At 40.1% G+C, this 17,441-nt stretch overlaps 1 protein-coding gene across 3 annotated transcripts in view; it reads left to right on the forward strand.

The window, feature by feature from the left end:
- Positions 1–4,750: 4,750 nt before the first annotated feature.
- The window catches only part of GLRA2 (glycine receptor alpha 2), a 283,807-nt gene continuing 271,116 nt past the window's right edge, over positions 4,751–17,441 (forward strand). For all 3 annotated transcript variants that reach the window (XM_040423302.1, XM_040423305.1, XM_040423303.1), the window contains exons 1-2: positions 4,751–5,458; positions 8,195–8,328. In XM_040423302.1, coding sequence (XP_040279236.1) covers positions 5,391–5,458; positions 8,195–8,328 — 202 coding nt within the window. In that variant the 5' untranslated portion in view covers positions 4,751–5,390. The remainder of the gene's footprint in view (positions 5,459–8,194; positions 8,329–17,441) is intronic.

Raw genomic sequence — 17,441 nt, forward strand, 5'->3', positions numbered from 1 at the left:
CACAGACAAAGTGAAACCAAAAGAGGCTGTCGGATCACTAATGTGCAGATAATCTTTCAGACCTTCTAAGACCTGTCACAGGAGTGACACAGACACCTTACTAGTTACAGTTCTCTGGTGGACACACAGCTTAGTGGTTACAGTTATCTGTTGGGCAGACAGCTTACTGGTTACAGTTTTCTGGCGGACACACAGCTTACTGATTACAGTTCGCTAGTGGAATGGCGGCATTGGTTGGAAGGAGCAATTCATCCTATTATGGTAATTACGGATCACAAGAATCTGGCCTACCTGGAGTCGGCTAAGCGACTGAACCCAAGGCAGGCCAGATGCTCATTGTTTTTCACCAGATTTAACTTCATCGTCACTTACCTCCCTGGGGTTAAGAACGTCAAGGGACGGTATCGCACTACAATAGTATTCTATATATATTGTAACAAAGGGAGTCCATAATATAAAGTCAACAATAGATAAATCCACAGAGGAAGGCTTCATCGAAACGTGCGTTGGGGTGTGCAGTTCTCCTGAGGGTCTTCATAATATGATGGGTATGTAGCCTATGTTATTTGTTGTTTATTAGTTGTATTGTGTTATCTAGGTGGGAGACCCTTTTCTTTTGTATTAGATACCTGTCTGACCTTTTTGTCCCGACACTTGCACTTTACTAATAGGTAGTGAGTATCTATTTATGATATACAGGATTTATCTATTTTTGACTTTATATTATGGACTCCCCTTGTTACAATATATATAGAATATCATTGTAGTGCCATACCGTCCCTCAGGGGAACTGTAATTTTTCTACTGTAGTTTTTATCTCTGATAATCATGTTATGTCATTTAATCATGTAATAAAGATATTTTTATATTTAAGCCATTTAGACTCCAGTGTCTTTTTGTAGGTATTTATATTGGTGTAGAGTTGGCTTGTAAGAGGGGTTTTGTTTGAACCTTTTGTTCACATTTTAGGCATAACCATTTTGTATTAATGTTTTCATTTCAGAGGGTTGCAGGGGGTATAGGGCCCTCGTTCTCGTGATCGGTAGGGGTCCCAGCGGGAGGACCCCCATTGATCTAATAGCTATTCTCTATCCTGTGGATAGGGGATAACTTCAAACAACTAGAAGACCCCTTTAAGAAAGAAAAAAATGTTCCAGAATCATTTTACATGAGGTAACAGTTCAAAGTTAAATATTGTAATACACGGATATAATACAGGTACACTTTAAAGTCTATGTACACCTTCAGATGCAATTTTTTTTAAAGATTGTATTTTTCTCATTTTTTGCTAAAAAGCATTTTTTTCAATTGGCCTTTATTAAAAATATTGAGCTGTTCTGTCACAAAGGGTTAACAGTTTTTCTAGCTGTGCGGCTGGTACTTTCACTTTCACTTTGTGCCCGTCATCTAATAACCCTTATCCCTAAATTACTGAGAGGTCATAAACACTTATTTAAGCCACATTCTTATCAGTAGGATAAGAACTGAGCTATAATATGTGTTTATAATGTCAGAAAGCAGAGATAAGGAGCCCAACAGCTCCTGGTCTGACGGAAAAGACAGAAAATCCAAAGGGTGCTACTAGAGCATGTCAGCTCTGTACAGAAAAATGGAAGCCATATTTTTAATAAAGACCAATTTAAAGAATAATTTTGAGCTCAAAATGAGTACAATGCAATAATAATAATAATAATAAAAAATGCCCCCAAAGGTGTACATAGCCTTTACGTAGCAGAAGACCTCTTGTTAAAGAGACATTTGTATATAAAAATGTCCTCTTAACATAATATGTGCATTAGTATTTACCTCTATATGATGGATATCTGCAGGTGACCATGCATACCGCACACTTCTCTATTGCTTCATACGTATAATTGATGGTGCCCTTTACTCCATCAGTGGATTCATGAAGTGACAGAGGGAATGATTAATTTACCTAATTCTTTCAGGAATGTCCCTGTCATTGAAGTATCTCCAGAGTATTAGGTTAGCAGGGTTTCTATCAGCATAATGGCTCTCACTGCTCTGCTGCTCATTCTCTGGTTGTTGCTTTCAATATCTGAATAAATATTAGTGTCTTTAATATTGTATTTAACTTCAGTACTGACTACAGTACTATCAGTGTTAATCAGGATGGTGTTCAATTTTGCATTGTGTTGTCCATGTATCTATCTATCTATCTATCTATCTATCCATCATATATCTAACCCATTTCTATCTATATCTATATCATCTTTATCTATCTATCATATCTACGGTATCTATCTATCTATTATCTATCTATCCATATATTATCTATCTATCTAGCTATCTATCTAGCTATCTCTCTATCTAAAACATATCTATTAGTGATGAGCGAAGGTTATAAAAATTCCATTCGGCTGCTTCGCCGAACTTCACGAAGAAATTCGCTTCATGACGAATTACTTTGTCACAAAGCGTGTTTCTTTGTAAGTAGCGGGCCAACTGATGGGGAATGGCTATTGCACCGAGCCCCCCATCATTGAACCCCTCAGATGCAGCATTCATCACTGATCACGGCATCAGAGAATAATAGTGAGGGCTTTCAGGGGTTAATCTGTTGGTAAAAAAAACTCACCTTATCCATTTGAGCGCAAAGAGGCTACCACGGCCATCTTGATTGAAGATACCTCGCAAAATCTCGTGCGCTGTGTGATGACGTCATCATGCTGGCTCGTGTAGTGACGTTATACGTCACCGTTCACAAGATGTCGCGCTGGGTCTTTAATCAAGATGGCCGCGGCGGCCACTTTGCGCTCAAATACATAAGGTGAATATTGCTTTTTTTAACCATCATTTCAGAGAAAATAGAGGGAGGAAATGAGATGCAAATGAGCTCTTAACAAGCTCTGCCTCTAATACCACCAGATGTAAGGCAGCTATCATCTCTTAAAATAAGCCTTGAGACATGACTTGGATATTAAATAAGCCAGCGTCACATCTGCAGACAGCTGTTTTGGGGTGTTTGCCCCTCATCAGTGCAGAACAGAGAGTACTGGCTTATCTGGGTGTGGGTGGCCTGTGGCCGGGTCAGGGGGGAACTAACTCTTAGTTCCCCCTGAGAGGGAAAATTAATAAATTACCAAAAAGCATGAGGAAATTTGGCTCCACAGATAATCAAATTTTCCCTGAAACTCACATCGAAGTCCACTTCAGACACTTTGATTCTCTAAACCCTTATATATCTATCTATTTCTAGTTATCTCTCTAAAATGTATCATATCTATCTATCTATCTATCTATCTATCTATCTATCTATCTATCTATCTATCTATCTGTCTCTCCTATCTATCTATCTATCTATCTATCTATCTACCTACCTATCTATCTCTCTCTCTCATATCTATCTATCTACCTATCTATCTATCTATCTATCTATCTATCTATCTCATATCTATCTATCTATCTATCTATCTATCTGTCTCATATCTATCTATCTATCTATCTATCTATCTGTCTGTATGTCTATCTATCTAGTCTATCTGTCTCTCATATCTATCTATTTATCTATCTATCTATCTATCTATCTCATATCTATCTATCTATCTGTCTATGTCATATCTATCTATCTATCTATCTATCTATCTATCTCATCAGGGGCGTAGCTAAAGGCTCATGGGCCCTGATGAAAGAGTTCAGCTTGGGCCCCCTTCCCTCAGTGCTTTGTGGCCAGGGGCAGAGAAGCACATTGCCTTCGTGCTGCCTGAGGCAGAAATTGAAATGGTACACCCGCCCCTTGCCAAATTCTTGACCTAACCCCTTCCCTCCAGTCAGAGGTCTGACTTGAACAACATGCACTTTCTATAATACTGGTTTCTTCTTATGCAGCACACAGGTCTTTGGCCCCCTCAGGCTCCTGGGCCCGGTAGCGACTGCTACTTCTGCACCCCCTATAGCTACGCCCCTGTATCTCATATCTATCTATCTATCTATCTATCTATCTATCTGTCTGTATCTCCCATATCTATGTACAATCTCTCTGCCTGTCCATCCGTTCATCTTTCTATCTATAGAAAAGATCTTTTGTCTTTCAGATAAATTTTTTGAACGCATCTTATTGTGCTTTTTTTTTTTTTTGCAGATAACCTCCAGCTAAACCAATCACATGTTAAATTTCCCATGGCAAACATTCGTTATGGTTAAAATTGTCCATCTTCAGGCCTTTCCTTCTATGGACCACATTTAGGACGACTTTTGATTTGACTCTTCCTCTCACAAGTCGTATAAAGAGGAAGCGCTATTTTTGTCCTTCAGATCACTTCTCCACAAGAGATGCTCGTGTGAGTCACAAGTATAGACAGTCCCAGAGACATCCACTGCTTACACAGCCACATCACGGTTTCTCAACCCACAAAAACATCCCCTATAACCCAACGCCCCAATGAAATATCCCAGATTTACTGCTAACACAATCCACTTGCAATCTTCCCCTGTTCTCACGCTTAGAGATAAGTCTTAATGGTCTATTCTGTAACTGACAAAAAAAATCTTCTAATGCAGGATTTGGAGGCCTTGGCCATCCGCCCATGTCCATGCACAGGGCTGCTACATATTAGATCTCCCAGACAGTGAAGGAGAAGCAGTGGGCTTGCTCTTTTTGTATAGGGGGGATGCAGTCAGCTGCCTCTTCCCACCCACCTCAGCACAGTCCATAGTTGCAGTACTAAAAGCTTGTGTTCATTCCCCCACATGCCTCCTCCTCCTCTTCGTCTTCTTCTACATCAGCCTCAGTGTCAGCAGCACAGGGAGAAATATCTGCTGCCAGTAAGGAGCCCAGACAACGCCGTGGCCAGGAGAACCTTACCGCCTGACCCTCTAATTATAATCGCTCTTAATTGTGGTCCTGATACTAAAAGCTCCATAATACATCACAAAAGTTCATGGCTAGGGACCCCCTTTCCTGGTCACCCTCGGTCTTCGTGTATATGGATGCTACTGTCAATATCGGATTCTCCCCTTCGGAGCTCTTGATGTAATTACAACATCTGTTTCAAGTAGAGCAAGCCTTTCTACCGGGGCATCGAGCAATCGTGGGGATTCCACTTTCCGCTATGTTTATGAGGTAACACATCCCCCGTTCGGAGAATCCGGAGAGAAGCAAACGCATCGTCTTGTGTTTTGTATTTCACTGCTGCCAAATAATGAGCCTGGGCTTAACCTGACAATGCTTCCAGACCGGAGCCTGATGTCTGTTCCCCCCTTAGTCTGTAACGATGAAGATCTCCCTCAGTTTCATCTCTAAGGAAAAATCATTCATGACGGGTTTGGGATCTAGACAATAGGAGCTCTTCTTTTTTTTTTCTACTACTGCTTTTTTGTGTCTGGGGTCATTTCTGGAGTATTTTTTACCTTAAGATAAATCAGGAGGAATGAACCGGCGGTTGGTTAACATCTTGACAGCATTCCTTGCATTATGCTTTGAGATCGATAACTTAAGGTAGGCAGCATGAATGATACTGTCCCTGATATTGATCAGCTGTGGGTTTTATTAGACATACGTGTGATTTGTGTATGTTTGATTGTGATTTCATCAGATTTTGGATTGGTATTATGTCCATGTATAATACATATGGTTCAGTAATTGTCTACGACAGAAGTTAAAGTGCACTGGATGCTTCCTGGGTATCCATAGAAAGAGCGGATTCTCCAGATCCTCCAATGGAGTCATGATATCCAAGATCTCTCTATTTATCTATCTACATATCTATCATCTATCTATCTATCTATCTATCTATCTATCTATCTATCTATCTATCTATCTATCTATCTATCTATTATATCTATCTATCTATCTATCTATCTATCTATCTATCTATCTATCTATTATATCTATCTATCTATCTATCTATCATCTATCTACATATCTATCCATCTATCTATCTATTATCTATCTATCTATCTATCTATCTATCTATCTATCATCTATCTATTATCTATCTATCTATCATCTATCTATTATCTATCTATCTATCTATCTATCTATCTATCTATCTATCTATCATCTATCTATTATCTATCTATCTATCTATCTATCTATCTATCTGTCTATCTATTATCTATCTATCTATCATCTCTCTATTATTTATCTTTCTATCTAGCTATCTATTATCTATCTATCTATCTAACTATCTATCTCTATCTATTATCTATCTATCTCTATCTATTATCTATCTATCTGTCTATCTATCATCTATCTATCTATCTATTATCTATCTATCTATCTATCTTTCTATCTATCTATCTCTATCTATTATGTATCTATCTGTCTATCTATCTGTCTATCTATCTAGCGCACCATTTTACTCTATGTCCATAGGTTTACTTACATTACTATAAGAAACTACAGATGACACATTGTCATATCCCAATGAGTTGTGTTAAATTACAAACTCAGCCCTGCTACATCTGCATACATAACTATACAGTCCAATACATTGCAATCTTCACGTTGCAGGTTGAGGCTACATGAGGAACATTCAGCCTGTGGCTATATTGGCTTAATATGAGAATATTCTGGTGGAGCGTTCTTGTTTTGCCGTTTTCATACATATTCAATATCTGGAAAGGTCATGGGATTTTTGCTTTTAATAAGCCCGGGGATGATTTATTAGAATGTATTTTACGTGCTTTTTTTATTACAGCGCGAGATTCATTTATATTATTGAGAGGACTGATGATGATATTTACAGTCTAAATAAAATGAAGATAAATGAATATATATATTATTTTTATTGTAGTTGTACAGCTGCCATACTATACGTTCCAGTCTAGCACATGTAACCTGCATTCATCTGTACAGTGGAATCCCAGTGAAATGTATTCCTCCATCCGCCAAAACTCATGCATTGGTAATCTGTAAATTGCAGTGACGGATGAGATGACCTTTATATAGATTTGGACCACATAAAAAAAACAGTCTTTGGTAATTTGGAGAAAATTGTTGGACGGCAAAGGGGTTGCCATTCTTATTATATGACATCGCTTGATTAGAGTATCAGCACTGCTAATAAAGCCGGGATTATTCCTCCCATTGTAACCAGGTTGTCGTACAGGCCCGGCTGTTCTGATGCCACGTAGAGTTAACGTTACCTTTGTGAAATATACAAGAGCCGCTGTGGCAACAAATATAGGTCAACTGCATTACAGATCTGAGATAAATGGAAGCTACAGGACATAGTGAAAACACCATATAAATAAAAATGTCTGCCGCCTGATCTTACTATGAGATTATCATCTAGAGGCAAAGCAGAGACGGTCGAGTCAAGAGTTTATATAGAGAGAATTACTACGAAATGTGGAGTAATAGCAACAGAATAAGAATATTTTATTTATTTATTTATTTATTTATTTTAAGTAGTCACATTTTAATCTGTCCTCCATTGTCCTCCTTTATAAAAGCTCAGTGACTCCATTATAGACCCCACAGGGGTCACCACCTATCTTGTCCTTGCACCTTAATGGAAAATCGAGTGCTCACTAGTTATACAGTGATCATTGTCGGAATAGGAAGAGAGTCTGGAAAAGCTGGGTGACAACATTGCAGTCTTGAAAAAAATTGATAATACTGGGAAATAGCTGCCTAGAGTTTTCCTTATGGGAAATAAGGTTTATTACCTGTGTGATACAGTTACATAGTCTTGGCTATTATAAAGGCTGTTATTATTATACGGTATATGTATATTTAGAAATATCTTAAAGGGGTATTCCTATCTGAAGAAGAGACATCCTAATGCTTTGACATGCCCTCACTTCATTATCATGTGCCAGTCCTAAGAATGAGGGGGCAGAAGCCCCTTGAAGTGTCCTTGCACAGGTCTTGTCCACCCGCTGCTCAGGGAATTGTTAACACAACTTCATTCAAGTGGATGGAGCCGTGCTACAGTTCCCTGCGCAGCAGGTGGATGGGAGCGGCGCTGAACTGGGAAACACTGTGAAGGTTAAACACAGCAACCTCTTCATTTTGGGAATCCTACGGTCCTGGCGGCAGAACCTCCCAGCAATTAGAGAGTAATGACATTTTGGCAAATGTGAAACCCCTATTCACTTCTAATGTTAGGAATAGCCCTTTAAAGATGTCTTCGTACAAGGTTTAAATCTCAAACTACGGAATAAAAACTAATTTTGCTTATTGTATTGCGCATTCCACTAATAATGAACTTGGTGATTTGTGTAGGTCGGCTTACTGTAAGGAGCATGACACCAGGTCTGGGAAATCTCCATCCCAGAGCATGTCCCCTTCTGATTTTTTGGACAAACTGATGGGAAGGACGTCTGGATATGATGCAAGAATTAGACCAAACTTTAAAGGTAAGATAGTTTATAACCGTTCTCATTACTAGTTATAACCCGTAGAGGGGATAATAGCTGGACACATGGCTGACAGTTCATTCAAGACTAGTAACATCACAGACAGGCCAGGCCTACAACCACTTTCTCCCGAGTACAGGGAAATACAATGGGTCTCATGTCTGAAAACTGGTATACAGAAAAAGTGGAAGGGTTGCCCATAGCAACCAATCAGATTACTTCTTAAATTTTTAAACCCGATCTGGAAAAACGAGACTTGGAATCTGATTGGTTGCTCCATTTTTTTCAGCACTGGAGTCATACATGAACCCCATTGTGAAATATTATAGAATGATAATCTAACATGGACCATACTACACGTAGGCCTCATTCACACGTCCATTCCGTGCTATATCAGTGACTGTCCATGATCCATTTATATTGGAACCATGGTTCTATGGTTTTCAGTCCATGTGTCATCCGTGTTTCACGAACACTGCAGGCTGAAAACTGGTTTCTAGAACATGTTCTAGCAATGATCAGTGAAAAGCACAGCCAAACAGTGAATAAGAACATTGAAGTCAATGGGTATGTGTGCTGTCGTGTGAAAGAGGCCTTAAAGGGGTTGTCTCACTTCAGCAAATGGCATTTATTATGTAGAAGAAGCTAATACAAGCCACCTACTAATGCATTGTGATTGTCCATATTGTCTCCTTTGTATCTGGATTCATTTTTTTCCATCACATTATACACTGCTTGTTTCCATGACTACGACCACCCTGCAATCCATCAGTGGTGGCCGTGCTTAAACATTATTGGAAAAGGAGCTGGTATCTCTGGTGGCCAGGACCACAAAGCACACATAAGCTAGTGCTTTTTCCTATAGTGTGCAAGCACGACCACCGCTGCTGGATTGTAGGGTGGTCGTAACCATGGAAACGAGCAGTGTATAATGTGATGGAAAAATGAATCCAGCCAGCAAAGAAAGCAATATGGACAATCACAATGCATTAGTAAGTGCCTTGTATTAACTTCCTCTACATAATAAATGCTATTTGCTGAAGTGAGACAACCCCTTTAAGAAACACATATACAGTAGATGACAGTTAACTTTTTTTTTTTTTTTTTTTATCTTTTCCATTTCATTAAACTTAAAAGAACAGCCTTGGACAAGATGAAAAGGCATATAGATGCTGGGACCTCATCAATGACATTTCTTCTATGGGAGAAAGTGGCACCAAGTGTTCAGTTCCCCTGCGGCGCCTCTGCAGGGGAACTGGAGCATTATATAGTGCTTATTGAAGTCAGTCAGGGGTCTCCAGGGACTCTTTGTACTTGCTTTTCACTCTGGTTAATTGATGGAGGTCCCAAACGAGGGACTGCTATCGATTAATGCGCTGAATTGGAAAATGGGCTTTCAAAACCGTACGTCCCCTTTAATTACAATCCTAGCTACAGTGAACTATTTCTATCCCATTATAATGACAGAAGCCATGATTTATTTGGTGCATGTATACAAGGAATGATGCCTATGTGGGACCAGTGTTCTGTCTGTATTTCGAGACTTTATAAAAGATGGGTGTTACATGTTTGCTCTTGATCTTGATTTGGTAATGTCATTTTCTAGGCTAAGAGGTTTGAAGATGTTTATATAGTGACGTTCTGCCCCTTAAAAATTAATTCCTTTTGTTCTGTAATTCTTTTTATAGATTCTGTTCAGCCTTACGTTACACTTATCTCTTTCTGGGTAAGTTGGGTAACAACCAATATGGCTCCCATTCAGTTTTCCATAGGGTGTCCCTCCGGTTTCACAGGCTCTTCAATTTATAGCTATGAATCCAAAGGCTCTACTATACCCAGTGGAGGCTAAAAGAGGGTCTCTGACCTCCACTGGTCCGGGATATGTCCCATACATGGAGCACAGTCTGCTGTGCTATAGCAAAAAAAAGCATACGTCAAAGGCATTGGTTGGAGGTATATATATGTCGATCAAATTTGGCAGAACTGCAATTCACAACTCTAGGAAAGCTTGATGGTAAAATTAATAAAAGTAAGAAATAGCTGAATAGAATTGTACAACCCAAAATTGATATTTATTGATAACTTACAGATGTTAGGCAGGGTTCACAGCGGTACGGCTCCATCAGTTTCCATTCTGGATGCAGCTTTTTTTACCGGACAAAAAAGTCCTGCATGTTCTTTTTGATGAAATCTGCATCAGACGTCCCAATGGAGCCACCGATGCAGATGTGAACATAGCCTTACATACTCCAAAAAAGCTTTTTTAGTACAGAAATATTTTTCATATTTTACGAAATGTAAACAGTTGTACAAAAACTATGACAAAAGTCACACGGGTAATTCAAATTTTTTGCGTAGTTTTGCATTCATTTTTGAGGTCTATATGTGGTCTGTGATTCCAAATGCATTGCAAGAGTTTGCTGTGACCAAAAACACAAAATAAGTCTAAAAAATATATATTGGAGTAGATATATTATATCTCTCCCCAGGTGCATGATGCACACCTACAGTCTATACATGTGTTAACTCTGAAGCTGTTTTTGCAAGCAAAACAAGAATAAAATAGCACTAAGGCCTCATGCACACAAACGTATTTTGTTTCCTTGTCCTTTCCATCTATTTTTTTTGCGGATAGGATGTGGATCCATTCATTTCAGTGGTTCCGCCAAAAATGCGGACAGCACACTGTTGGCTGTCCGCATCCGTATGTCCATAGCCCCGCAAAAAATATAGAGCATGTCCTATTCTTATCTGTTTTGTGGACAAGGGTAGGCATTGTTACAGTGGACCTGCAAAAAAACAAAAACGGATGCAACACGGATGTCACACAGACGTCATCCATATCTTTTGCGGATCCACATTTTGCGGACTGCAAAATACATACAGTCGTGTGCATGTAGCCTAAGGCTGGGTTCACATGACCGTTTAGCTTTCTGTTCTTCTAAACCGTCAGAAGAGAGGAAAAAAAAAACAGGATCCTGTAAAAAAAAACAATACTGTTGCATCTGATGTCATCCGTTTGAGCTATTTCTGTCTGTGATCCATTTTTTTAGACAGAAAAAAAGTCCTGCATGCAGTACTTTTTTTCCCCCCGTCTAAAAAAATCTCAGGTGGAAATGGCTCAAATGGATGACATCAGATGCAACAAGATCGTTTTTTTTTTTTACAGGATCCTGTTTTTTTTTTCTCGCTCTTCTTCTGATGGATCAAAAAAATGGAAAGCTAAATGTTGGATGTTAAAGGGGTTGTCCCATGAAAAATATTCTACATTTTTCAAACCAGCACCTGGATCTAAATATTTTTGTAATTGCATGTAATTGCATGTAATTAAAAATCTACCATAGCCACTGAGTTATTCAGTAAAATGTATCTGTATAGCGCCACCTGCTGTTTGTGTTTTTTCTTATTTCTTTGACCTGATCACTGAGAAGGCCGCACATGCTCAGTTTCATCCATCCACTGCCTCCTGAACTGTGATAGGTAGAGCTGAGACACGCCCCCCTAGCTGCGGCAGAAAAGACACTCCCTTGAGCTGTCAGCTTGATATAAATCTAGCAGAAAAATGAATGTGGAGATCTCTGGATCCATGTGAGGTACAGGGCTGGTTCTAGCTTTGTTAGAAATAGACTGTCATGTACTGTATGGTGTCTGGTATTATTTCTTTATATTAATCATGGGATAACCCTTTTAACTCAGCCTAAAAAGTCATGAAAACCTGACTATACGCTGTGTGTGAACAGAGCCCAAGTCAATTTCACAGCTATTAATGTAATCAGAGAACTGCACACCGCACTTTAAATCTCTTAGCAAAGAAAATGTTTGTGAAATGTGATGTATGTAAATGGTGTTCAATTATTACTGATTATTTATATACAGAATATATATATATATATATATATATATATATATCCTCTAAGCTCATCTTGACTCATGCCTGCATTAAACTGTCCATCTTCTCATATGTGTCTTCCAGCTATCAATCCATCATGTGATAGACATTGTTCCAATACATTCCATCCATCCATTACCTCGTCTGGAATAACATTGATCATGAATAATGGATATCTGGTGAACAAAAAAAAAAAAGCTATATCTCTTTTGAAGAGGATTTCCTCAGTGTCCCTTAGCAATTACCTGCAATTGTTAACATCCAGTACATTACATGGTTCTTGTGCGAGGACATCTGTCACGCTGCAAAATAACGCATTTCTTACTGGCAGGAGTTACGGCAGTATTGGCTGTTGGAGAGACTGACTACATGGAGGCAGGCTGAACATTTTATATTACGTATCATTTTTTTTCCCTTAGAAGACTATTGTGCGTGATACTTGACATAAGCATATTTGCTTCCAGATTATCATACACAGAAGATTTACAAGAGATCAAGAGATCTGAGAGTGCTTTTCTCATTGCTGAACATGTAGAGCCTGGCTCAGGAAGCTGATACCACTTTATAATTACTTATAGTTTACAAATTTATTCCCTTTCTATTAAGCCCACTTTAGTGATTACTTTTTTTAGGATTCTGGGCCGTTCTATAATTCACTGTATATGTGTATGCTCTACAATAGGGATGCCTTGATTTGTATGCATAGATGCTATTCAAGAGGTTGTCCCACAATGAAACATCTTCATCATTTCTCTGTTAGATCTCCTAAGACACAACAAATTCAATGAGAATTCTTTAAAATTGCTCCTTTGTCTAGATATTGCCCTTACATACTTGCTATAGTGCCCCCTGGTGTTCTTCTTATTCCCACTCAAAAAGTCCACCTAATGTGTCCAGTGCTGGTGGTCACACGTGCCCAGTAGATCAGTCCCACCACCCAGATCCTCTTATACATGGGCAGTGGAGTGCTTCCTGCTATTGTACGAACCTGCCAAAAAGTATTAGTGCACTCTAGAAGCAGCTTCTCCTAAAATCAAAAGAGCACCAGGGGGCACCATATGTACCATCTGATTATGTAGATATGTGATCTGCACCACAATTTGGTGGTTTGGATGCTCGTGAGAGAAGCGTATTTTGAGAGTAGAAATATCCACGGCACTCCAATTAAGGTATATGCAATTCTTTTTAATAATGAAAAAAAAAATATTCCATACAGTGTTATTTATATCCAGGGGTAGAAAAAAAGTATTAGCCACATTGTATTCCCCGGACGTTTCGGTCTGAACTAGACCTTTATCAGTGGGATCTCATTGGTGGCAGGAGGGAAGACGCTATCCTGGATAAAACATCATACAGTATGTACTATCTGGGCACAGGAACACTCATCTAAAAATTATTCTAATTAAAAATTATGTTTTGCATTAATTAAGAGAGAAATGTCATATTTTATCATGAGGCAATCCCTTTAAAGGGCAATGAAAGCTGCTGAGTATACAATAATTCTACAGTGTTTATTCATCAGTGATTTATATCCTCAGGATAGGTCACCTGTAAGTGATCAGTTGGGGTCTGACTCCCGGCACCGCTGACGATTCGATTTTTAAAGAGGCCATAGCGCTCTTTTGGGCGCTGTGGCCTCCTCGCAGTTTACCGAGCACAGTGCCGTCCATTGGATAGTGGCTGAGCTTGGTATCACAGCTCAGCCTCATTCACTTGAGCGCCGGAGCACCGCAGCCTCTTCAAACAGCTGATCGGCGGGAATGCTGGGAGTCAGACCCCAACCGATCATATATAGGTGACATGCAGTACTATAAGTAGTGCACTAGGAAGAGGCCGTGGTGCTTACCAGAGCAACGTAGCCTCTTCAAACAGCTGATCAGTGGGAATGCTGGGAGACGTACCCCAACCGATCCTATATTGATGACCTATCCTATCCAGTATAAAGCACTCAGACAACCCTTTTAACTATTAATTTTAGTATTTATTAATATATATTTACCAAAGGACCTTTCCAACCTTTCGAAGTATCCTAATATGACAAGCATATGGGTAAAAATAACAAATTGCCACATACTTTTCATATCCACTCTGCTTCTACGCAGCACGGTCCATGGTCCCACGCTGGTCTCTGTTTATTGATGACGTGCCGTACTTGTCACTCAATCGCAGCAGTGGTGATATGGACAGCAAGTCACTACTGCAGCAGGGTTGCCAACCAGAATTCTTTTTTCCGGACAACTTATCCCAAAATCACAGACAGCCAACATTTTTTGCGAGCATATTGGAAAACCATAATGAATTATAAAAATTATAAGTAATGAATGTGTATAGCTCAATATACTGATAAGAACTCATTACCTGCATCAGCCACTATATCTCAGCACTGCAGCCTAACTAAAGAACCACAGAACAGTCAAGGCAGGAGCTGAGAGTGACCTGAAAGGTACAGTATGTGTGCATTAGGGTCCATTCAGACGTCCATAAGTGTTTTGCGGTCCGCAACTTGCACATCTGCAAAACGCAGATACCGGCCGTGTGTTTCGTATTTTGCGGACCTCACATGGCCGGTCCTATAATAGAAATGCCTATTCTTGTCCACAATTGCGGTCAAAAATAGTACATGCTCTATCTTTTTTGCAGGGCAGCGGAACAGAACTACAGATGCGGACAGCCCACGGTGGGCTGTCCGCATCTTTTGCGGCCCCTTTGAAATGAATGGGTCAGCACCCATTCAGCAAAATCCACAAGTGTTCCGGAATTTTGTACAGAGAAAATACTACAGCATGCTGCGGTATTTTCTTCGTCCAAAAACCGTACAGTGACTGAACTGAAGACATCCTGATACATACTGAACGAATTGCTCTCCATACAGAATGCATTAGGAAAAAACAGTTTTTTTCCGGTATTGAGCCCCTAGGACGTAACTCAATACCGGAAAACTTTAGCACAAGTGTGAAAGTACCCTTAAGTGGAATCTTTCATTGATAGCATTGCTGATGTTTTTATGAACGTGGTCTACAAATGCATCCATAATGCCTCTATGTTCCTGCACCAGCCATTACATCCAAAGTTATTTATTTGGCTTTGAGTCCTTTTGTATAGCATTGAATGCACAGGGAGATTAATACATGTGGTCATCCAAATCAGGCAGCGAAACGGAAAGGATGAAAGTTATTTATTGTAAGGTGTTTTATGAGCAAAGTGCAATCTAACATAGTTTAATTTATAAGTTACTATGTCATATAGGTATGATGTTTAGGCACGTTGGTGGGCATGCGTGGTGTGCTCTCTAATCACTGCTATGGGAGTTCAGAAAATAGGAGAGCCACCGCTTGGCTATTTTCCGAATTCCTATACCGTGAACAGAGGGTGGCCGCACATGCGCAGCTGCTCTCTGCTCACTTTGCGGGCCTCTTTCTAGGTGGGAACAGCACCTGACAATGATGGCATATCCTAGTGATAATCCATCAATGTCTCGAATCGGGACTACAGTACCCCTTTAAAGGGCTATTCTCTTCTTTGATGTTTATAGCATATACACAGGATAGGTTATAAATGTCTGACAAATGTGGGTCTCACTGATACCGGTCTGTAGTGTAGGTCCCCAACCTTTTCCTGGGTCACTGGCTGCCGCCTTGAGGTGCTCAGGATTATGGAAACAGACAAGCTTGTTTTGCTATCCTGTTTCCGTAACTCCTGTAAGCTGTGCACCGGGGTGCGTTCCCCAGGATACAGCAAAGTCACGAAAGAGGAAAGTAACTCTGACACCAGCCTTTGCAAAAACTGAATTTTACTAACACGTGATAATAAAGACAACCACAAATGCTGAGAACATAAAATAAATTTACATACACCCAGCCCAAAGACTGAGACCCCTGTGTTGCACAGCATGGCGCCCTCTAATGGATGCCAGCGGAAATTACGTGGTAATTTACCTACTGGCGGGTACAACTAAAACTGCCTCGCGGTACCTATTATTACCGTGAAACAAACACGAACAATTGGTTGAGTGCTTAGTACAGACTGGCCTGCGGTGCAACACAACAGTTTACAATCTTACTGTGCTCTATAGTATTACCACCTCCCATAACTAATACGGTAGTATGTGCCTGATTATTACTCCTGAGCAAAACGCTGAACTGGATAGAGTTTGTGAGGGTGTTTATCAGCTCTCAAATGTGCAATGTCCATTTTAGTAATGGAGTCCTTGTAGTGCCAGTAGCAACTCTTTAGACCTGACACAAAGTAGCTGGATACATAAGGATCTGATGGGAAGGTGGCTGCTGGTGCCCTCCTGAATTCAACTGTATAGTTGTCCTCAGAACAGTGATACAGTTCAACACTGTGGGGGCGTCAGTATTTTGTGCTGCACTAAGGTATTGCTAGCTCCCGCCTAGTTTTGTTGCCCCCCTTTCTGTCAATTTGGAGTTGCCTACAACATGGGTAACTTTAAAGTTTTTTTCCAGGGCCACTTTAAGTTCCCAGTCCACTCCTGCAGCCAACAATGCCATTCTGTGTGGCCCCAACCGTTTGGACATACAGTAGCTGCCTACATGTGGTCCCCACATCAGAGAGATAAGGGGTGGCACACAGCAGGGATGAGCAAGCAGTGGCATAGCGTGGGTTGCCAGCACCCAGGGCAAGCCAAATATTGCGCCCCCCCACCAACCTGTGACCACGCCTCTTTTTTTATACAAATAATGCAGTAGATGCCACTGCAGTCCTATGTAACACTACAGATAACACAGGGATAACTCTCTGAGTACAGATAATGTAGTAGATGGGTGTGAGGCCCCAGAATTCAGAACACACACAGTGTGACCTGAAGTCTGGGGCCAGGCTTCGGCATTGTCGCCCAAATTCTATATCCACCCCCCCAAAAAAAAACAACTGATATTTGGATGGACATAACATACATTGCTATGAAATATACAGTAGAATACAGCACACCATACCTCTTACATCCAGTGACATCTCCTGTGATGTAGACTTTCCTCAGCATCTTCATTCGGAGATAGGACTGTCATGATAACTTCTTTCAGCCGCATCTCATCTCTGTAGAGTTTCACAGAATTTTTGGGGGGATTTCTCACTTTTCTATCATCCTCAGGTAACAGACCTCCGCTCCCCCGTAGTGCCCATAACTATAATGCCCTCTGTATAATTATAATATATACTGGCCCCTCTGTATTATTATTTCCTCCTCTGTATTATTATTATTAAT

Source organism: Bufo bufo, chromosome 3, assembly GCF_905171765.1.
Source record: "Bufo bufo chromosome 3, aBufBuf1.1, whole genome shotgun sequence".
NCBI lineage: Eukaryota > Metazoa > Chordata > Amphibia > Anura > Bufonidae > Bufo > Bufo bufo.